At 44.9% G+C, this 23,360-nt stretch overlaps 1 protein-coding gene across 1 annotated transcript in view; it reads right to left on the bottom strand.

Annotated features, from left to right (window-relative positions):
• Window positions 1-23,360, bottom strand: part of Wwox (WW domain containing oxidoreductase) — a gene marked incomplete at its 5' end in the record, with an annotated part of 919,641 nt that overhangs the window by 892,797 nt on the left and 3,484 nt on the right. The window contains 3 exon segments of the mRNA XM_013507098.1: window positions 13,753-13,931; window positions 17,707-17,764; window positions 18,792-18,856. Of these exon segments, the coding sequence (XP_013362552.1) occupies window positions 13,753-13,931; window positions 17,707-17,764; window positions 18,792-18,856 (302 nt within the window).

Raw genomic sequence — 23,360 nt, 5'->3', positions numbered from 1 at the left:
CTGAAGACTTAGCACCTCATACCCAGTACTCCATAAAGGACATATCTGTGGTGATGCACCAGCCCTCCTCTCTCCTCTGACAACCCTCATCCGAGATGCTCAACAAGGAAGGAATTTACAGAATTTACAGAACAAGGAGCCCGAGTCTAGCAGCAAGGAAGTAGCCTGCAGCGGGCAGCACTGGTCAGCTTCTATACTATGAGACTGACGCAGGTGGTGCAGAGTGTAGCTGGTGGGATCCACCGGGCAAGCCCTCCTTGTAGTTCTTACTGTATCTTCACTTGGCAGGAAAAAAGCCAGCTCGCTCTCCAGCCTCCTCCTACAGGGTAGGAGGCATGCATCCAGTCTAGCTCCACCCTCAGGACCTAACCACCCCTGCGATGCCTCATCTCCAAATGCCTTCACATTGGGATTAAGATTATAAACATAGGAATGGTGGGGGGGGCACGACACAAGCATTCAGTCCATAGCACTAACCCTCTGTTTTTAAAAGACTGTCAGAAATCTAGATTTATTTTTAAATATCCTGATGTTAACATGCTGGCAAGTAATCCAAGAAAAAACAAACAGAAAACCTCATGATAGGCTATTTCTGTGTGGACCACACAAAATATCAGGGAGCTGGATACAGCTTTTACCTTCACCCTAGGTTGAGTGGGAAGCCCGGAAGTGAGCAAGAGGGCCATCACTGTCACGATCCCCAGGGGCTCAGCAGTAGGCAACACAGTGGAAATTTCTAGTATGTGTATAGTCCCAGCGATGGCAAACCTTTCAGAGCTCTCCATGATAGCAAACGGTCCCACTGCAGCATGCATGCTATTGGTTCGCCATCAGTGGTATAGACTATCCTTCTGCAGATAAGATCAAACCAGTAACACTGGAGGCTGCTCCCCAAAGCTTAGAACACTGAGAGCCAGAGTTTCTCGAAACAAAAGCACTCACCCAAAGATCCATTCAGCAAGGGAAGAAGCAGAGAGAGGAATCTTTCATGCTAATACCAGAAGAGTTCCATCACCTTCTGCCCTGGGAAAAGTAAAGTCTCTCCCTCCAGAGATGCCCATGTCCTGGCAATGTTTCCTGACATGACAAAAGGGATTCTGCAGAAGTGATTAAATGAAGCAGGTCATGATGGGGACATTATCCTGGGTTTCCAGGTGGCCCTGAAGTAATCACAGGGTCCTCCCAAGAGGGAGTAGAGGGAGGATGGACTACTCAAGGAGACCTCAGACTGTGACCTTCAGAACTGAAGAACTTGGTGTTATTTTAAGCCATTACATGTGCAGAGAGTAGTACAGCAGCCACAGGAAACCAACAGATCTTCCCAACAACTACATAAACACAGAAAGATCATACAGCTGATAGATGCACACGTGTGCTCCCCATGTGGTGACACACAAACACAACTGTCCTCCTGTTAAGTCCCTCTCTGATCAGTCCAGCAGGTGAGGGAGAAAGACAGAGAGAGACAGAGACAGAGAGACAGAGACAGAGTCAAAGAGAGAAGGGATTGCTACGCTCGGTGAGAAAAAGACCCTTGAACACACAGACGACTCCCAGCTCAGCTTTTCAGACTGAAAAATGGTATCCCTTGCCAAAAATCTGGCTCCACTCCCTGATGGAGATGTTTCCCTGGATGGATCTGTTCCAGCACTTTCCACCTTGTCAGACACTCAATCTGGTAACTGTACATGAACTTAGAATTGAAACTTCCTTTGCTAATAGATAAAGTTGTAATGGTATTTTTCCCCTTTTTTCCTCTTTAATGCCATGTGGAACGCACTGGTGATCTCTCAACTGATAGAAGCTTCTCAAACTCAGCTGCCAAATTTAGAAACCATGGCTGCCTGACTTATAACACAGCCCCACAGAAAAGCTGAAGACAGTCAGAGACATTATACTGAGCAATGCAAAACATTCTGAGAGTTCTTCCTTCCAGCCTTTGGCACCTGACGTGGCAGAGTTTCTTCACTTGAAAGAAGTGGATTATTTTCTTCCTTTTGCTTTGTGAGATCAACAGAATCAAGTGTGGTTGGCAATTTTGCTGATGTCCTATCGGCCAACAGTACCCAGCTCACACCTGAATTCTGCATCTGTATCTGACTTAGCTCTGCACTGTGACCAGAAGTGGGGACATGAGCAGGTCAAAGACGGCCAGGAATCAACATTTCCACCTATGAAAACCTGCACAACTGCATCCCAGCGAAGCTGCCACCTCTGCAGAGAATCCCTTCGTACCACATCTGGGCTTCTGAGTATCTGGTTGGAATCACAGCCTGTCAGCTCTAGATAGGACAGTATCTGTTACAATTTTCTAGTCATCACCACCAAATCAGTTGTGCTACGCACAACCCTGTTATCTGACATCTGGTTCTTTTTGTGAACCTCTCAGTAGACAGTACTAACACAAAGTATCAAGTATGCCTATTTCATTCCATACACTCAGGAATTAAATGACTGCCTCCATCTTCTCCCACCTCTAACCCTCCCCCTAGGATTCTCTTTTCTACACCTTGAGGTTATTTTTTCCCGAATGTAAGCAACCTTATACTCATGAAATAGTCTTCACTGCTGCACTGCCCCTAGTATTTGACCCATGCAAAACAGCGACAAAAAAAAAAAAAAACACTCTCGACTTTACAAAATGAGGAAAGTTCAGAATAGCGAAGTGATTTTTCTTAGGTCACATAACAAGTTAACAACTATCTGTCTCATAGTACAGTTCTCTTTCGGCTATATAGAAAGAAGTCCCCAGGAAAAGTGCCAACCTGATGTAAGACAGGATAAAATTATGCTCAAATACTGACTCATTCTGGGGTATGATCAGGGAAATGCGACAAGAAGTTGGGACATTTAAATTTAATGTACCAGTCACTCCTATAAACTATCATGAACTGAAGTAAACAAGCTCTTTGATGTTAAACTCTCAGTAAAAAGTATGACTATGGGCCGGGCATGTAGCTCAGTGGCACAGCGCCTGCCTGGCAAGCACGATCCCCACAACCAAATATATATATATATATATATATATATATATATATACACATATATATACATGAGATAAATTTATTTCAGATTCAATAATTCTCCTTTCTTTTTCCCCTACCCATTTAATGTTTTTGTACCGTGACTACATAAAAAATAACCTCATCTTTTTTTTCCTTTCACCTTTTTTTTTTTTTTTTTTTTTTTTTTTTTTTTTTTTTTTCGCTCCCATTTATTTAACTCATGACCTTGCGAGATTAGAATCTCAGCTTGTCATTGCTGTATGTCATCAGAATTTGTTTTAGTTTTTCTCTGGTACCGGGAACCAAACTCTGACCTTGCGCTTGCCAGGCAGGCGCTTTGCTGCTGAGCTAAATCCCCAGCCCCTCCTTTCACCTTATTCTCTTTGTTCTGGTTGAAGTAGGTATCTGACCTCCAATCAAAAAGTATCTAAAACCCTCCCTTGTGTTCCAAAGACAAGCCAGTGCCTAGAATGGTCATGTAGAACCGTCATGCGAAGACAGATGCACAGATATTATGGCAATCCTCTAAGGCTCCAACAACTAGGAAGACTGGAAAATACCAAACTCATTTCAGAAGTAACTCAATCCCTCAACTCCCATCGCAGAAACGCCTCGCAAGGATGAGCAGATGACGCCCTAGGCAACCTGGAGCTTCCACTCTTCAGCAGTTTGTAGAGCAGGAATATTATCCGTGTGTCACAGGCAGGCACCAGAATCCAAAGCAGGAAAGTCACCTGGCCGCAGTCACAAGGATGGGAAGTGGTGAGCACAGGTTTCGAAACTAGGTCAATCCTCTCCTGCTCCTTCAAGCCAGCAACCGGCTACCCTTCTGTCAGCACAGCTATTTTCAGCCATTGTACCATTTCACCACACACGGTAAGGCTCATCACAAGGGAAAATGCACAGGGAAGCTCTGAAGTGCTGGGACTGCCACAAGCAGAGGAGCCAGGGAAAATCTGCAAAACCAAGAGAATCAAGTCCCGCTTATGAGGTTCTCCAGGGGCCTGGCTATCACAGTTATGGTGCCCAGGACTAAGTCTGAGCTTTCTGGGCGCTTCTTCCCTTCCCCCACACAGACCAGGAGCAGCAGCACCATGATATGAGCTGCAGCGTGTGTAACAGGTAAGACATATGCATGAAAGGTTTCAGTGAATCAAACTGGGAAGTTGCGCCAGCCTCTTTATGAATTTCCTCTTGATCACAGGATTAAATACGTACTTAAAGTAATACACACTTTGAGATAAATTAACTTCTAAGAGAAAGGAACATTCTGAAAATTAAATTATACTGCATGGCATGAGCCATCCATCACCAATCATATGTATCCAATAGTTATGTATATAAAATGAAAAGGTAAATGAATAAATACAAACGGCCACACATGAAAAGCTACTCAATTTTACTAACAAGCACAGTCATGCAGATTTACTTTTTTTTTTTTTTTAAAGCTAATTCCCAAGGCCAGCAAGGATGCAGGGCAAATGGGCATTCAAACTGGTACATTCCAAGGGGTGTGGTTTGATAAACAAATCAACATGTGAAGGTCCGGGAGCAAATCCATGGATTCAGAAGTTTTACTCACCAAATAAAACTATAGGATAGTCACAGATGGGTACAAGCATTTAATTGCTAAATGTTCATCCCCATTCCGTAGCTATTAAAAAGTTGGAATCCACCCAAATGTGCCACACTGGGGGAATGGGTGGATGCATATAATGGAGTACTATGCAACCATTTAAGATGTAGAATATTTAATGGCAAGGAAAGATCCTCCTGATCCACAGCTGAACAGAAAATCACAAGAAGAAAGAAGGCAAGGGAAACAAGTTTAGTATCATAGATGCTCTTGCTGCTAAGAATTTTGGGTTTTGTTTTTTTTTTTTATCTGTATGTTCTAAATTTTCTGCAGGGAATATATGTATAATAATAAGAAACTAATTTTGAAAATAACGACTTCAATGAGAACACACGTCAAGCTAAGGTAGCATAACACTTGGTATAACAAGCTTGCCAAATGCTAGCTCCATGCCCCCTGAATTCTCCAACACCCGTTCACACGCATAACACTGAAGGAGGATGCCACAAAGACAGAAATGATGCTTCCACCCATGACCAACACATGGTTTAGACATGGCATCTGCCTCAGCCCCACTACAGTGCCATGGCCAGCCTTCACAGGCTGGCTAGAATAAATGATTCCAAGCGCAAGGTCAGCAGATGGAATGAAGGTGTTGAGAGGGGTTCGGTAAGGACTATCTACTATTATTTCCGGGAACAGGAAAGGGGCCCAGGTGGGAGACAGAAGTCCTCTGCTCTTGTCCTGCAGCTCAAGGGCTGTGTGATCTGAGGAAAGTTGCCTCACATCTCTGTTCTTTTGTTTTGATACCATCCCAAGGCATCTGTGGTAACAATTAAGTATGTTCAGAATCCTCCTAAATTTTAAAGGGCTATCAATGTAACTTAATGATCAATAAACACTAAGTAAAGCACATGTACATTTGAGAGGTAAAAACAGAAATGTGCACCTTGAACTTCAGTTTCCGGGACACTTTTGTTCTTCTTTCTAAAACAATTGGTTTAGACAAAAGGCTGCCCTGCTACCACCCACTGCATCTAGGGAGAAGCAGGGAAGACCCTGGAAAGGTGAATCCCCCAATCTCACAACCTCGCCCCTCTGTGCACGCGCCCCAGCTTGGGTCGCCTTTCAGAGCCCAGCAAGGAACCATGGTGTGCTTCAAGGGACAGCTCTGTCTAAATAGGACTTCTAATACCAAGCATACCCATCCATCAGTCAGCCGGACACAAAGCACCAAAAACAGCCTGGTAAACAAACACTGAAACATCTGAGGCCATGAGATTCAAGGCATGGCCTACAACTCCACACTTCCTATGGATCCCACCAAGCTGGGTTCACGCGGAGCTAAGGGGCAGCTAAGTGGCACCTCACACAATGTGATGTTAGTGATGAAAGCAAAGGGAGATGATTTCGACAAGAAACTCCACTGGAGTAAGCGTCTGGGTCAGCTGATCAGCACCTTAATTTAAGACATCTACAGAAGGAGGGCTTCCCACTGACCCTGATGTGATTCACCATTTCGGACAGGGTCAAGGACTCACACCTAGGCAGGGGGCATCGGCTGCAAAATCCCTGCAGGGAGCATCACGGAATTAGGGGCGTCACGGGCTTCTCCATGGTTGGTGCCTCTTTTATTATGAAATCTGTAATAACTCTCAAAACAGCCATCTATTTTCAACAATTTATTTGATAAACAATGAACACATTTGTGTATGAGTGACCAAAACACCTTTGCTCTAGGGAAATAGCTTTGCAGTGTTACACGTATACATTCATAATAGTTTCAGGCCCTCATGTTTTCAAAAGAGAAAAAGATGCTAAGAATCATATAAGCAAAAGTACATACTGCAGTATATTCATTTTGTCTCCACTTAAAATCTGAAAATAAGCAGTTTATAAACTGAAACCATACCTTCTTGTGGACCACATTGGTGTTTGACAGCTGAAGAACACAATTAGTAAGATGCCCCCACTTTAGTTATGGAACCAAAAAGAAAAAGGATCCTCAGACTCGATGTGCAGGGCAGTGGCTAGCTACTTTACATTAAATATTTGGTTTAATATGGGTTATTATTTAGCAAACACACTGAGCCCAAAGTACATGAATGTATCGCTAGTAACAACCTATGTAAAATATGTCATTTAACACTAGGTGAAGCTAGTGGCAGAGGCAAGAGATACTCTCTATTCTTAGGAAAAAATAAAAGGTCACTAAAGCATCCTAAATGGACCTGAAAGACGCATCAATGTTTAAATATTACAAGTTTCACTTACAAAAAGAAAAACACGTTATTGATAGGTCAGCATGCTCGAAACCAATAATGTCATGAAAACAAGCGCTTGTGTAATTTGGCAGAACAAGCTGCGCCCTAAGTACAATGGACCGTTTTATTACATGGAACTCTTCATCCTTGGCATTTTATACGAATAAAACAAACACACACACATTAAAAAAAAAGAAAGAAACGAACAGCGCTAGTAACAGTCTTCAGCTTGAACCCTATCACTGGGAAGTACAGGACCTAAAAGATATGTTAGGGAAGTAAAAGCCATTATTTGGCGCAGAAATGAAAGCAAAATCAGCTGCAAAGAAGAAAACTACACTGAGCCGCTGCCTCTTTTGTTTAATTGTATCAAAGAGCACCAGAGCCCTCTAGTGGAAAATATATATATTACACACACACACACAGACACACACACACACACACACACACACACACACACATTTCTGCTTTTAGGTTAATTACAGAAAATAGGTGCAATACTGTCATTACAAGTCTTACTGTCACTGTATTATATACAAGCAAAATAATGAAATTATTTTATTTGTACTTTTAAGTAAACAATTTCCAGATTTTCAAATTTTACACAACATCACAAAATGTCAACTAGATCAGTTTTAAACATTCTCCTTAAATTAAGTTTGAACCATTTTGTCATTGCACAGCTTGAACAAGTCTCTTTTATCATACTGTCTTTAGAAAGGTAAAATCCAGACTAGCATGCAGTTGTAAAATTCCAGTGGTAACACCGCAGGATGAAAAGCTACCCTTGAGGTTTAACCAGACCAGTACAGCACTCAAGGGGTGTGCGTGGGCGCACACACCAGGTGTGAGCTATGTCTACAAACCTATTATCAGTTCCTCACACAGGATTATCAAATCATCAGAGAGCTTTAAATTAGTCTCTGCCTTTAAATATTAAGCTTCCCAAATACTATGATCATAGGAGTCCCATACGCACAACATCTAAGAATATTTAATATAAAATGATTGTTTGATCCATAAGGTACTAATTCTCAATTTTTATGTAAGGCCATTCTAGAACTTTTCCACATATTATCAAAAAAAAAAATCCAACAGTTTCTCAGAATGAAATTATTTCATTTTTACTTATATGGGTATATTTAGAGGAGGAGAACAGTTGTCATAAAAGTTTTTAATTAATTCCCAAAAGGCCATTAGGTTATTTCAGAATTTCTTCCTCCACTTAATGAGCACCAGGTTCTTAAAAAGAAGATAAATACTAAGATCCCAGTAGTTTAAGTCCTGTCAACAATGGGAAAAGAAACCAACCAGGCATTTCAGGGTCCCAAGTGCAATGACTTCACCTGAGTATATTTCACCCAAGAAAGTGACTAAGTGTAACTTAGCTTATGGGCTTGGATTTATGGGACCTTTTAGAATAACTAGAGAAAAGGTCAATAGCACAGTGTAGGCCTGAGGACAAAATTTAGGAATAGAAAAGAAAACAGGGACCTGGTGGGATGAAGGAAGCTGATATAGCCCACCATGGGAAAGCGGGGATTTAAAGTCTTAAAAATGAATGATGCCCTATATGAAGAAAAACTAATTTTCCTAAAGAACTGGTAGAATTTACACCACATATGAATGCATCACAGTGGTGATTTGTAAGATGAAAATACGGCAATTACACTTTATACTGTAGCTGTACGACATAATTTAGGAATAAAACCTCACATTTTTAGAGGCGCGGCCTCTATGCTAAGACATAATCATACAGTGGTGCCGCAGTTCACCAATGATTTTGTTTGCAAACAATTTGGTTTACAAACAGAAGCGTTTGGCAGAAGTTAGCTTTTGTCTGCAAACCCTGCATCGGTGACGAACACAACCACGGCTGTCTTTCCCACACAAACACAGACATGGCCATCTTTGCCAAAATCGTAGAACAAATTAAGTCCGTGAACTGAGGTACCACTGTACAGCAATTACACAGAAATACACTAATCTGGAAAGATCATCTGCAAGAGAATCTGACACCTTCATTTTATATCAAGAACAAGTTTAGGGGTGACTGTGACAGCTTGGGCATGTGATTGTGTATCACAGAGGGTGTAACTTTGATTAAGAGTGTGCAGGGAAATCTCCACCATAAACCTTAAGGAGGTGACTACATAACCTAAATTCCAGTAGGAAGTTAAACCATCCGTCCTAAAATACATTTCAGTGGTCTATACCAGAACCAAGGTGGCCAGCTTGTATTTGTTCCGGGGGAGAGAAAGGAGCTTTGTTTTTGTTAGCGGCTTCTCTGGCTCAAAACTCAAGACCAGGCCAGGCTATTTCAGATTTAAAGCCACAACATTTGATACAGCCCAACATTACACAGGTTCAAAAAGTGAAAGGAACTTTTCACCTTGACTCAAATCTGAAAGGATTTTAAAAGTCAAACTTTAGCTGCTACTGGCTTAAGACTAGAATAAGGAGAAAGTCGGGGCTGGGGATTTAGCTCAGCGGCACAGCACCTGCCTGGCAAGCTCAAGGTCGTGAGTTCGATTCCTGGTACTGAAAGAAAAAAAAAAAACGACAAAGTCCCATCACTGCCACTGAACACTAGAGTGAAAATATCTAATTTGCTGATATTTGTTAATAGTTTCTTAGTGTATGTTTAACAAAACCCCAGCTTCACAAAATGGTTTCAATTTTAAATCTGCCTACTCTCGTCATCCATCTGTATAGGTGTTTTGTTTTGTTTTTTCTTTTGGTTCTTTGAGACACGGTCTCATTATGCAGTTCAGGCTGGACTTGAACTCACCATGTAGCCCAGGCTGGCCTGGAACTTATAGCAATCCTCCTGCCTCAGCCTGAGGGCTGGGATTACAGGTGTGCACCACCACACCCGGCTCTGCACAGGTTTTTGTATGTGCCACCAATAAGAGCTGCTGGCCCACGTCCAGGTGTTTGCAAACGCCTCACTGGGATCCACCTCTGATGAGCACAGTCAGCCTGCACTTGTTACACTCAGAGAGACTATCAGCAAATGAGCTCAAGTGACAGGATGTGTGTAGAAAATAAGCCATGGGCCCTTTGTCAGTGGGAAATTTCCTAGCCTAAAAAACTTCCAGAGACTTTCCAATATTTGTATGTAGTCATCACAGTGTCGAAGCCATTTCTGTTCAATTCTATGAAATCAGAACCACCGCGCTGCTAACTCCAGAGCCATGAACACCTGCCCCTCCTGCTCAGTCTATGCTGCCGCCCAACAGCACGACTCCTCCCTCGTGTCTACGGGAAGCGGTCAGGGCGGGGGCTCCGGGCCTCTTGATCGCTAGCAGAAGCTCTGGGTGAAGAGAAGGCTTCCCCCTGGATACTGAGATGCTGATCTCCACTGAGAGGTCCACAAGCTACAGCTTTCAATCTACAAAGTTCTTCGGGTTCAGAAAGCTGGTCAAACAAAGGTCAAGGAGAGAAGAGTGTTAGTTTCGAAGGAGAAAACATTCCAATCCCTGCAACTCCCTAACACGGGGAGAGATGGTGGCCAGGGATGTGGACTGTTGGCAGCACATCCCAACAGCTGTACACGATGCACTGCCACAATCTCCCTGTGGCCCGGGGCAACCAAAGTATACAGATCTCCTCTAAATTGTGGGCAATTTAGAGTGTGGGGGTGGTTTTACCAGCCCCTCTAATAGAGGAGTTGGCAGGCTTTCTCTATAAAGGGTCAGAGAGCAATACTTTAGGTTGTGTGGGCCGTATGATCTCTGCTGTCATTATTCAACACTGCTGGTGATGCAGTAAAGGGGCATGGCTGTTTTCCAATAAAATTTTACTTACGAAATCCGGCAGCAAGTCAACATTAGCCCAAGGTCTGTGCTTTGCCCACCCGCAACCTGGACAACGGAGTTCAGACAATAAAGGTAAAATCCAGGTACAAAACAACTGTAAAAACAAGGATTTCAGGAACCCATAGTGCTCTTGCCATTTTCCCCAAATCCTTCTCTCTTCTACAATCATCCTGGTCTTTTTGAGTTGAACTAAGTAAGAATCTCTCCAACCGCCTTAGTAACATCAAACAAAAAAACTCAAGATAGAGCTGGGTGTGGTGGCGCACGACTATAATCCCAGCACGTGGGAGGCTGAAACAAGGGGGTGGCCAGAGCTCAAGACCAGCCTGGGCTACATAACTGCATCCAAGGCCAGCCTGAACTACGTAAGGAGACCCTCTCAAAAACCTAAAATAAATAATAACAATGCTTTGTGTATCACTTACTACCAGGGAGAGGAAGATGCTGACATGACAAAATCTGCTAAGAGACCATTTCGATGTGGGCAGGGCCCCGTCACCACCCTGCGGTCCATCAAGGGAGCGATGTTCCCATGCACACCGGGGACCTCCCCAGTGACAATTCCAGTATTCCAACAAAGCAGCACCTTGTGGGGACAATTTTTTTTAAAGGAACTACTGGGAATATCACACTTGCAAAGCAGCCCTTGTAAGGAAAATCAGCTATGTTTTTAGATATGAAGTCACCGCTCACAAACGGAACACTGTTAGGTTCTACTCCAGCCCAGTCTGCTTCAGAGAGACCAAGGGACCACAGGCAACACATTCAACCACTGACAGACAGAACAGGGCCCCTTTGTGTGGCCAAAGGAAAAGGTTACCAAAAACGCCACTGAAGATTTGATAGAAGGTGACTGCTAAGTGCCCCAGAAGCCCAGGAAACGAAGATGTGCAATCCACCCTGAATTCAGCTGTTTCATTTGAAATAGGCAGAAATAAGGTAGTGAATGCAATAGCACAACTTCGTTGGAGGAAGGACTTTATCTAGAAGGCACAGCCTACTTGGGCAAGGGCACATTCTGAGGCAGCCAGGCATGACACAAAAGCCAGCTGAGTTAGGACGAAAAGCCAAGTGCCTATCTATCCTCAGCCTCTTCTTTCTTCAAGCCCGATACCACTGTGGCGGAGGAAAAGCGATTTGCAGGTATTTGACTGCCTAGAATTCACAGCGTATTATTTCAAAAATTTAAAATAAAAATCTTCAGTATTCAACTAGATTCACAATTCCCAGGGTGGAGGAGGTGGGCGGAGTTTCTGAGGGCGCGGGGAGCTGGGCAAAGGGCTGTGGGCACCTGAACAGCAAAGGCGAGTCCTCTCCACAGCCACAGCGCCTGGACCAAATGCCCCTGTGGCATCCACCAAATGTCCTGCGGACACAGGAAGGAAGAATCCTCATGGGGAAGCCAGGGCTGGGATGAGGAACACGGCGTCCGCTTTGCTTCAGAGGTCTGAAGACCGTTCTGTCCCACAACCTGTTCCTCCTCCGTGCTGCAGAATCTCATCTCTATCTTGAGGAAATGTCCACTGATTTTCCCATATTTTAAACCGACTGAGTCCTGCATTACAAGGTCCAAAGCCTCATGCCGCAGAGCTCTGCAAGCACACTGGTCACATTCAAAAGTCTGCAAACACCAGATGGAAGAGCTTGAGCACTTACACAGGAAACCATCCGTCATCACATAGCCGGCCAACCCAAGAAAATGAGCTAAAGGACCCAGGGAATGAGACTGTCTTATTAATTTCCCAGTTAACTGCATACATAAAAGCAAAGATATGTCTCTGAAGTCCTCAAATCCTTATTATTTCTTTAAGTTTTCAACACTGTTGTGGTCCACATCCTAAGCCATACAAGGAGTCAGCACAAGCAATACAACATATTGCCTCTTGGGTCTATGAGAATTCAATCACTAATTCTAACATCAAGTCTTCAGTTCCTATATCAGTGATGATTTACACAGAATCAGTCACAGAAATTGAGAAAACTGGACTGGACATACCATGCACCCAGGATGAAGTCTTAAGAGTTGACTTCAAATGAATTCCTTCCAAGTAAAAGAGAAAAAGAAAGAATTCCATTTGTTCTCTACCTTCACAGACAAGTGCAGTGAAGAATTCCTCTCTGGAAATACAGCCTGCGAGCCTGTGGACCCGATGCTACAGAATAATTGATCTGTACAGGATGTATTTTCACCTCCTGTGCTTGCCCTGAAGATGGCAGGGGATATTTGTGGAGACTCAAGGAGGAATGGTTCAAAATGAGTCAAGACAGAGAAATGAGAGAGCAGGAAAAGCTGAAAAGAAGCCGCTGAGGGGGACTTGTGGGGGCGGGGAGGAGTGAGACAGAGGACCTGCCAGCTGCAGCTCCACTTTCTAAATCAGTAAACAAATCCAAAGATGTGTATGGTTTCTCAGAGCAGTTGGTTCTTCCTGATTCTGACACTGATGTAAAGGGACCGGAACAAGTAAGCGCCTACCAAAAACATGGATGCCACTGGTACCTGGTTGGCTTCAGCAGCCCATGATGCTGAGGGAGGAGGCCACCCTGAGCCACTCCTCATGATGATCATCATGGTTAGGCACCGGCAGTGGGAGGGTTGATTCAGAGGTTAAGACAAGGACGAAACCTCCAGTTTTAGGAAGAAATAAGATCCTGTTCCCAGTGCAAAATGATACGCTCAGTGACCAGTCGAAACCTGCAGTATCCTTGGTTCCAAAGTCATGATGTGTTGCTCCCCGTATCCCATTACCAATCAATCTTGCTTTGGATAACCCAGGTAATTGGAATATGTCCATATCTCACACAAACCAAGTCAAAACACTTAGCCAGAGCCTGGTGTCTAATGCTTCAATACCAAAGTAGCCAGGCTTGTGCTGAGTTTTCAGTTCTGATTTCAAGGTCGCCCCTACATTGCCTGCCATGACGACACTGCTTTAAAGTGAGGCCATGATTTTAATAAAATAATAGCTGAAAAGGTCATAAACATACTTTCAAATTAGAGAACCACTATAAGAAAGGTTTCATCATAATTACATTTAAGTGAATTTCAAAAACTAAATAAATAGAACAGCAGCAAGCTCGCAGCCTACCTATTCCTGAATTAGCCCCAGTGACCACGACCACTTTGCCCGTGAAGTCCCGACCCTGCAGGATGTCCATGGCCGTGGTGCTGCTGTCGTATCTCTGCCTGGTGGGTGGCTTGGTCGGATTGTCATCCACAGTAAAGGCCAATCTTGGGTCCAAGTACGTGGTTCTTTTATTTATGTGGCTGCAAAGGAAAGGAGAAAGCAGTGAACAGCAGCAGTTATAAATACAAGATAATCTTACAGTTTAGGCAAACCTCATTACTCATTTACAAGGAGGCTTATTCTTAAACCTGAAAAGAACCTGGGCCATTTAATCTATCTTCTGGCCTCCAGAAGGATTACATTCCTGCCTGGAAAGATACTCATCAAAGCCTTTCCATCAGAGCTGCCTGTAAAATGTGCTATAATGTGCAATAACCACCACCTGTATTGTTGAATCTCAAAGAAGTCTTCGAGAGAATGCCCTGGGCTTTTACTTAATTCATGTAAATGTGGCCTAAGATCTGTCAGCCACTCTTTGCAGTAGCTTGTGATTATATCTCTTCATCCTATGCAAGGGCCTAAAAAGACCAGTAGATAAGTGAAAACTCCAAATGGTAGGTCTTAACACGTTCCCACCAACTTGAACCACAGGTGGTACATGCATGGCTGTCCCATCAGGCAGTATGGAACCGTCACACATGTACCACTCGCTGGTCAGAGCCAGCCAGCAGCTCAACATACAAATTATGACTCCATTGTGAACGTGCTAATAGTACATATGAAACTGACAAACAAATAAAATTCTAATGATGTCCATTTTAAGACAATACCTAAACCTCCTGTACGTAATCTACTTTTGATTTGGAATTGATCTGAAACTCATAGAAACAACATTAAGATGTACTGGTACATGGAGATGTTTAGGTTATTCCTTACGACAGAATTTATTTCTTGCATTTTAAGCATAATTTTGAGATTTGGGACAAAGGAAGACCTCAAAATATCATAAAAATATCTTAGAAACTATTAAGAACTATGCAAGAATATATGAGATTTTGACTTTAAATTTTTTTTGTTATGCATAAAATTATATCCAAAGCCTATACTCAACACTGTACAAACACAAAGACCCAGGAATAATCCAACCTTTTTTTTAATCAGACCCACAGCCTGCCAGATAAGCACTGCGACCCAGGGCTATCAGCAGATGACAGAGCAGTGCTGCACTGGAGCCGGCTCAGGCAGGCTCACAACAGCCAAGTGTGCACGTCTCTCCCCAGCACCTCAGTGCTTCACCTCCGTACACACAGCTTGAAACTGGCTGTAGTGCCCCTCTACCATCAGCACACCAGCGATACTCAGAGAACTGAGAAGCCCAGCCAGGGGAACCACGTGATATCCCACTGCCAAAGCCCTTGCGCATTCTTCTGGATGAGATCAGCAGTTAGCAAACTCTAACCCATGCGTCAACTCTGGCCCACGGCTTGTTTTTGTAAATTCAGCATTACTGGGGCTCAGCAATGCCAGTTGTTATTATGTAGTCTATAGCTGCTTATAGGAGAGCTGAAAAACTACAAGACACCCCACATGATCCAAAGCCCGCCAACACATTCTCTGGTCTAGTACGGAAAAGTCAAACTCCCCTCTCCAGAGTAAACCAGGAGCTCACAAACGAGCATGCACAGAATCCCCAGGACTTGAAGAAGCACAGGTTACTAGGCCCTCCCAGGCTGGACTGTGGTATTTCTAATGCAGATCCTGTGATCTACCACGGCAGGTTTGGGACAAAGGAAGACCACAAAATATCATAAAAATGTCTTAGAAACTATTAAGAACTATGCAATATATGAGATTTTGATTTTAAAATTTTTTTTGCTATGCATAAAATTATATCAAAATCTATACTCAACACTGTACAAATATGAAGACCCAGGAAGAATCCAACCTTCTTTTTAATCAGACCCACAGGTCCCACACCTGGGAACCAATGCTCTGGGCCAATGACCATTTCAGGGAACAACTGTCCCAGAATGCGTACAAAGGCAGGGATGACCCAGGAGAAGACTGGCTTGGCTACACAAAATTTAAGCATTCCTACAGCTGGTGTTTAAAAACTCAACAAAGTTTTAAAAACCTTGGGAAAAACACACTTGCGACACATAATGAAAGGGCTAACAGCCTTAATTTGTTGAGGAGAAAGACTTTTATACACGTGGGAGGGAAAAGCTTTCTAACAAAGTAATAGGCAACAACAAACGTCCTGTCTGCCTGGCTTGCCAGACAGGGTCCCTTTCCAGGGCTGTCTATGGCGGCTCGGACATGCCTATGAACCAAATCTTGACCTACTTGCCACACACAAACCTGCAAGTATAAATTTTGATCTTGCTACGGTAAACACATTATTTAATGGACTATTACTACACCAACTCATAACATGTGAGATGAAAATAAAATGTCACCATGTCTATAACATCTGGCTAAATGCTTTAAAGAATCTTGAAGGCAAGTAACTAAAAAACATTCTGACTGAAGCCTGGCATAGTGGTGCATGCCTGTAACTCCAGCACTGGGGAGACTGAGGCAGGAGAATCACCAGTGTGAGGCCAGTTTGGACACAGAGTGAGCTGAAAGCCAACAAGGACTACATAGTGAGACTCTGTCTCGAAAAAAAAAAAAAAAGGTTTGGTTCAATCAAGTACACTAGGGGCTGGGGATTTAGCTCAGCGGCAAAGCGCCTGCCTGGCAAGTGCAACGTTGTGAGTTCGGTTCCCGGTACCGGAGAAAAACCAAAAAAAAAAAAAGTACAGTAAAAATGATAGACAAAAGCCATAAAATGACAGAAAACACAAAGCATTCAAATGCTTCAAAATGCTAAGTTTTTGCTCAACTATAAAGAAAGTGAAAAGAGAAACTGTAGCTGCCATTGCAGAATTCTGCTTGGGGAAGGAAGACCATGCCAAAATCCATGTGGCAGGTCCACATTTGAAGAGCAGGCCTTGGTATGCTTCAAGGAAATGTTAAAAAAAAAAGTACTTATGTTACATAAATAGTTTTACATTAAAAATAATAATAACATGAACTAGGTGTACAGCTCAGAAACAGATCACTTACATGCCTTGCATGCACAAGGCCTTGGGTTCAACCCCACAAAAACAAAAAAAAAATTTTTTTCTGCTTTTTTTCCCGGTACCAGGAATCAAACTCATGACCTCGCACTTGCCAGGCAGGCACTGTACCACTGAGCTAAATCCCCAGCCCGAAACAAAAATTTTTTAAATTCCTGCTTAAATCAACTTCGAACACCAATCAATATTAACTGTGTGAAATACTCAACTTTATGAGTTAAACACTGAAAGTCAAGAATCACTCATGCTTAACTGAAGTAGTTAGGGGTACAGACACTAAAGTACAAATGCAAGAGGAGGAGACTGCCTGGCCCCTGCAGTATGCTAGACCGTGGTCACGACAGCAGTTTGTTGCTGGAATTTATTCTAAAGATAGAACCAGAGATGTGGAAAAGTGTTACAGACAATGACGTTCAGAAAAGTATTTACAATATTGATTCTCAATAACAGAAATTTAACAGCACCAAAGGCCAACAGGCAATATGATAAATTATGGTACATCTGGGCAAAAGAATATGCTAGAGCCATTAAATATCACCTTCTTAAAAACAAGGAATGACATGAAAAAAGGCTCAGAAAATATTATGTGGAAAAAAAACTTATTAAACCATTTACATGGAACATTTTCTAAGTTAAGGAAATGTGTGCAGAGGAAATAGACTGGGCGCCAGAGTGAGGAACAAAATAGACTGGAAGAACAAATGCAAACTCCATTGAAAGTAGTTACTCCTGCTGGTGAGATTAGACACACTCCCTCACGGGTGAATGCAGTCCGTACGTATTACTTCTATAATTACAAATTCCTACCAAACAGCAAAATGGCCAAGAACAGTTCCCATGCGACACTTACTCAACAAAAAACACCTGTCCGTTCTCATCCGTTTCTTGCTCCCATCCGTACGGCAAATCTGAAAGACAGAAGGACAGACAGGGCTGTGTGTGACGAGTGAGTGGCGCCCCCGCAGCCCCTCCCCCCCGACCAGCTGCGCTTCTCCAGCTCACTCCAGCCACCATTCCAACTGTGACAGTCCCAGTAGATCCTCTGCTTCCACATGGATGCGTTTCTGCCTCTTGCTTTAATGAAAACTCTATCGTTCTTTTCTCAAGGGGGGAGTGGTGCTGGGAAATGAACCCGAGACAAGGTCTAAGCTAAGTTGCTCAGGTTCGGCTAAAATTTAGGGTCCTCCTGCCTCAGTCTTCTAGAGAGCTGAGACTGTAGGCATGTGCCTTCATGCCCAGCCTTGTTCTTGATAGTTCTTAAATCTTCCGCTGGGCTCCTCCTTACACTGGGAACCTTGCTCATTGCTTCAGTCAGTGTAAACTCTCCCCTGAACGAGCTCACAGACCATATCCAAGGGCACAGTAGGCACCCAGCACCACTCATCCACTGACCTGTGGGGCCGCACTGCAGAGCACTGTCATTATTTTTCATGTGTACCTGTTGTCTCTTCCACTAGACTCTAAACCCCTTAAGGGCAGATCTTCCTATACTTTTGCTTTCTGCATTCTTACATATGCATTCCATGGGCTGCACACTAAATGCTGAGAGGCACCTAGAAGTCATGCTGCTCTTTATGGACTTCTATAAAATACTGATATACTTAATGCCATGGTATAAATAAACCAAGAGCAATATTACAAACAGTGCGTGCGACTGCAGGGAAACCTAATAAACTGTGAGTCAAAGGCCCCAATTATTTTTATAGTTTTTGTTTAAGACCAGTAAGAAATCATCTTCCTCCACCCCAAGATCTTATAGCTTCCTTCTGCCAAATTCCCGTTTCCTCGGAGCAAGAGTCAGGTTCCTTGCTGTGTCCCCACCAGGGAGCCTTCCCAGGATGACGCCTGACCTGCCTCCTCGCCCGCCTGTGACATCTTCCTGATCCCATTAACGCTTCAAACAACAGTCTTTCCCCAAGCCCATGACATACAAACCTCCTGCTACTCGTTTCCTTTTTCCAGTCTTCGGATGTTCCCACTGAGTCTTCTCCTCAGTGTGACTGTTAAAAAAAAATCCACAATACAATAAATACAAGTTAACATCTCTAAGAAGTAATCAAATCTATTAATTTTCTTCTCTCCCAGATAATAATCTCTTAAGAGCAGTAAAAACAGACTCTCTGAGAAGAAATATGCAGAACATAAACGCTGCTGAGTGCAAAGTCACAAGACCAGCAGGGGGCGCAACCCCTCCAGAATGGGCTGAGGCTGTGCCAGTCGGGCCAAGTAGAGGAAAAGTACTGGGCCCTGGCTGTGTGACTGGCTCCAGAAAACTCCGGGAATCACTCAAAATATGCTGAGAGGTGCTCTGTATTTGTTTTAGTTTCATTCCCAGATATACCAACAAAATCTCAAATGTCTAATTTATAATGCTAATGTTAATTGTAATGCAGATACAGTGGTAGCCTTCCCAGTACGTTCCGCCTATCCACAGATAATAGCAAAGTGTCTCACTAAGCACAAGAGGTCCTTAAGAACGCAGGGAGGCAACCCCAGAGTTTGCACAGCTGTGCAAGTTTGGTCAAGTGACTCAACTTCTTAGCCTCCATGTCCTCATCTGCAGAATGGAAACAACCCTGATCTAAAGGACCTGCACAGGAAGGGTTTCACACAGCAGCTGACGCAGCAAGAATCCTTAAAAGTGCACACATGATTTTGAACGAATCAGTTATACACACCAGCTTCACATCTGTGCCAAACTTAGCATTTAATCTCAGGACATGACACAGTTACAACTAAAGCAGTGGGCCAACAGCTAGGAACACCTGTCACCAGGTGAGGAGGCATCCCGGAAAACACAATTACTTCCTCAGGGAACCGGCCCAGTGCAGCAGGAGGCATTCAAAGGCGGGACTGGATTTCCCAGAAGCTCGCATGCTCTTGTCAAAATAGAAAACAGTACTATTTAACTACTGACACCTAAATGACAAAATATGGATACTCCTTCTCAGATCTTTTTTTTTGGCACTGTACTGCGAATGAAACCCAGGGCCTTGTACATACTAAGCAAGCGCTGAACTACACTGCCAGGCCAAGGTCTCTCTTTTTAAGAACTGCCAGCTCTGATCTGTCTTTGCAACTCCCGGCGGCTGAGTCACTGATACAGTCCAGGGACACTGGACCCACAGGTAGATAACAGAGCTCCCAGCTACAGGTAACTGTGTTCTGCCGGCCAATCTCAAGCAACGCCTGCCCCTCAGAGATGCTGTAGAGCTGTGACACAGGATACCTCTGGCAGTGCTTAGAGCACTATTAAGTCCTGGTATGAGCCAAAGGTAGCAGCAGCAGAGAAAAGCTCCTACTTTGTACGTCAACCATCACCAGATCCCACTTGCAGGAAGAAGCTCTGACGCCCTCACAGGCTGACCAGCTCCTGAGGACGCAGTGGGAGTATCAGGAACCCCTCTCCTGCTTACACGTGCGCATGGAAGGGAACAGCAAGGAGACAAACCAAACTCTGGCAGCGACATCCGACTTCCCTGCTCCTTGCTCTGCCGGGCCATATGTTTCCTCCAAGAAAGAGGTGCTCCACAGGAGACTTCATCCTGTGGGTGTGCACCAACTGGGCTTGCAGGCCAGCTCCACACACATCTACCGGTGCTCCCTACGAGCACACAGCTGGGCTCTCACAGCAGGCTGGACCCTCGGACAGCAGCACAGCCCTCTGCCTGGCCTGCTGGAGGTGTGCAAATGTCAGTATGTGTGAGGAACAACCCCCCAACCCCAAAAAAGCCCTTTCCAAAGGAGCTCTGAGATTCAGTCCTCTCCCCACTGGGTGTCAATACACCAGTCCCCACAGATCATGCTGAGACCAAGTGTCCCCAGACACTAGCAACCCCAGACCTAAGAATGCCACTTGGGAGTGAGGATTCCACAGCTGGTATGGATGGCACATTTCCTGGTGCTCCCACCCATCAGCCATGCACACCTGGAAAAGTGGTTTGGGCCTGTTATGGCTTATGTTTAGCTGTCCTCCCAAAGCTCCATGCAGTAACAGATGGGCTTTTCAGGCTGGGTCTAGAGTGTATGATGCTGGAACGGAGGATATGTGACTACTGAATTAGTCCACTGGCTGTTCTGGCCTAATTCTGAGTAGGATTAAGGGCCCCCCACCCTGAGTGTGAGTACCATCCACCCTAAGGGTGAGTAGCCTGTTTAAGATAGAGGGAACAGAAGGAGGGCCTCTGGTCTCCTGTCCCTCGGCACTTGCTGCTTGCTGTCTTCTGCCTGTCTTGCTTTGCTATGGACTGTTTCTGCTCTGCGATGCCACGCTGCCTTGGAGCCAGCTGATTATGAACTGAACCCACCACAAAATGTGAGCCAAATAAACCTTTCCTCTTTTCACTTGTAAGGTGTTTTGTCTCAGCAACAAGAAGTAACTAAGACAGCCTCTTTCTGCCTTAGTTTCCTCGTCAATAAGATGGGGAGAACCACAGCATCTACTTGTTGGGGTTCCGGGGCACTGAGTCAGTTCACTTGTGAAGAAACGTGCCTTTCTATAGGGTTATTTTAGGTAAATACTTATATATAAAAATTAATTCAAAGATGTTCCTTTTAATTATAACCTTAAGTGACTTTAATAAGAGTAAAGTATGCCCCGATTCCCCGAAGTGTTACCTGATTCCGCCTTCTATTTTTTTCTTTCAATAAGCTTTTTGTCCTTTAAAGAGATAACTGACAGTAACCTTAAGCTTAACCAAAGGGATCACAATTAAATTAAATTATTCGTAAGACGTGAGTCCCACTTCCAAGTTTGCTCTTTCAGGGTTTCGGTTTGTTCTGTTAATTTTACTGTCGCTGTCTTGCTTACTTTCTGATAGCACACAGATCTGAGCCAATCAGGAGGGGCGCCAGCCCAGCTGGGAACGAGAGGAAGCCCCAGGAAGGCCCTAGTGGCTGCAGCAACAGCCCTAACACTGAGTCCTCCTCTAAGACTGTTGGGGACCCGCCAGCCCTCCCGGGGGGCAGGTGCGCCCTCAGTGGTAGACCTCGCCAGAATCGCACAGCCTCCCAGAGCCCAGGAGACAGGGGTGCCTCTGAGGTTTGAGGGTACACTGTGGGGCACAGGGAACTGATGGCACGTCCACCGCAGCCCCGGGGTAAGGCTACAAAAATGGGGTCCCCACAAGACCCTGAGGTCTCAGTGGGCTGTGGCCACCCCTGTCCTAGAGCACGGGAGAGGAAGCGCGTTTGGAGAAAGGGACAACTCACGCGATGGTCTGAGAGTCCATCAGCAGGACGAGAATGACCAGCGTCGCGTCCAGAGTCAGGAGGGAAAAGAAGAGCCAGGACTCTCCCTACCAGTCAGAAGAGATCAAGAAAAGATCAGCCCCGAGAGCCAGCAGGACTGGAGACAGGGTCTGCCCAGACTGCCGGGGTGACAGTGGGGCTAGACAGGCCAGTGTGAGACCGAAGACACGGCGGGGGATCGCAGGAAGCTGTATGCGCTCCAGAGTCCTCAGGGAGGAAGCGGACAGGAACGGCCAAGCCACCAAGGTGCAGGCCAGGGTTAGACAGGCCCAGCAGAAGCGGGCCTTAGGCCCTAACGGAAGGAAGTAGGGCAGCACTTGAAGTGAGTGGCCAGCCTTGGACAGGCCAAGCAGAGTGGAGCGAAGCAGGGGTCTTGGGGCACCACACACCACCTGCTCGTGGAGGCCCTGTTTACTCACTCCACACGTTTCGTGGCCATTGGTTTTCAGCTCCTAGGTACCAAGCTGCTGGGGAGACAGGGGAAGAAGAGGTCCCTGCCTTCAGAAAGTACGCAGTGTGAACCAGGCATGGTGGCACACACCTGGGATCCCAGCACTTGAGAGGCTGAGGCAGGAGGATGGTGATTCAAGACAGCCTCAGCTACACAACCAGTTCAATGGCCTGGACTACATAGTGAGCTCTATAAATAACAAACAAGAAGTCTGTCATGCAGACGAGGGACACAAGACAGCCAGTACTGACAAAACACCAACAGATCATGCTAAGGACCAAGATGTGGATAGTAAGGCAATGGGTACAGGGGGGCAGGCACCCCCAGTCGAGGAGGGCCTGAGCTGGGACACTGACAGGGACACTTCAGCTCAGCTGAGGGAGGGAAGGAGTCCTGCGTGCAGGCACACACATGCAGGTGGAAGGAATGGTGCTCCTTGCTACTCCAACTTCCTTTAGTGACTCTACGTCACTTCCTGGCTCCAAACCTTCTGTGGACCTCTGGGCCTGACAACAAGCCCTGCACCTGCACGCCTCCGTAGACTGGCCCTTGCTCCCTGCCTCAGGCGTCCCGTGGGTAAACTGAGAAGATTTTGCACCCATCAGTGGGGACAGGGGAAGCCCCAACACAATTAACTGATCACCTCTGGAAAGGGGACCCACTAAAAAACTACTTCAACATGTTTTTCTAGCCAGGGTGGTAGCCTGAATCCCAGCACTAAGGAGGCTGAGGCAGGAGTATCGCCACGAGTTCAAGATCAGCCTGGGCTACACAGTGAGCTCCAGGCCAGCCTCAACTACCTA

The sequence above is a fragment of the Chinchilla lanigera genome, unplaced genomic scaffold (genome assembly GCF_000276665.1).
Source record: "Chinchilla lanigera isolate Chin_1 unplaced genomic scaffold, ChiLan1.0 scaffold00121, whole genome shotgun sequence".
Taxonomy (NCBI): domain Eukaryota; kingdom Metazoa; phylum Chordata; class Mammalia; order Rodentia; family Chinchillidae; genus Chinchilla; species Chinchilla lanigera.
Note: the sequence above shows the minus strand (reverse complement) of the source record. Positions and strands in the feature narration are given on the sequence as shown.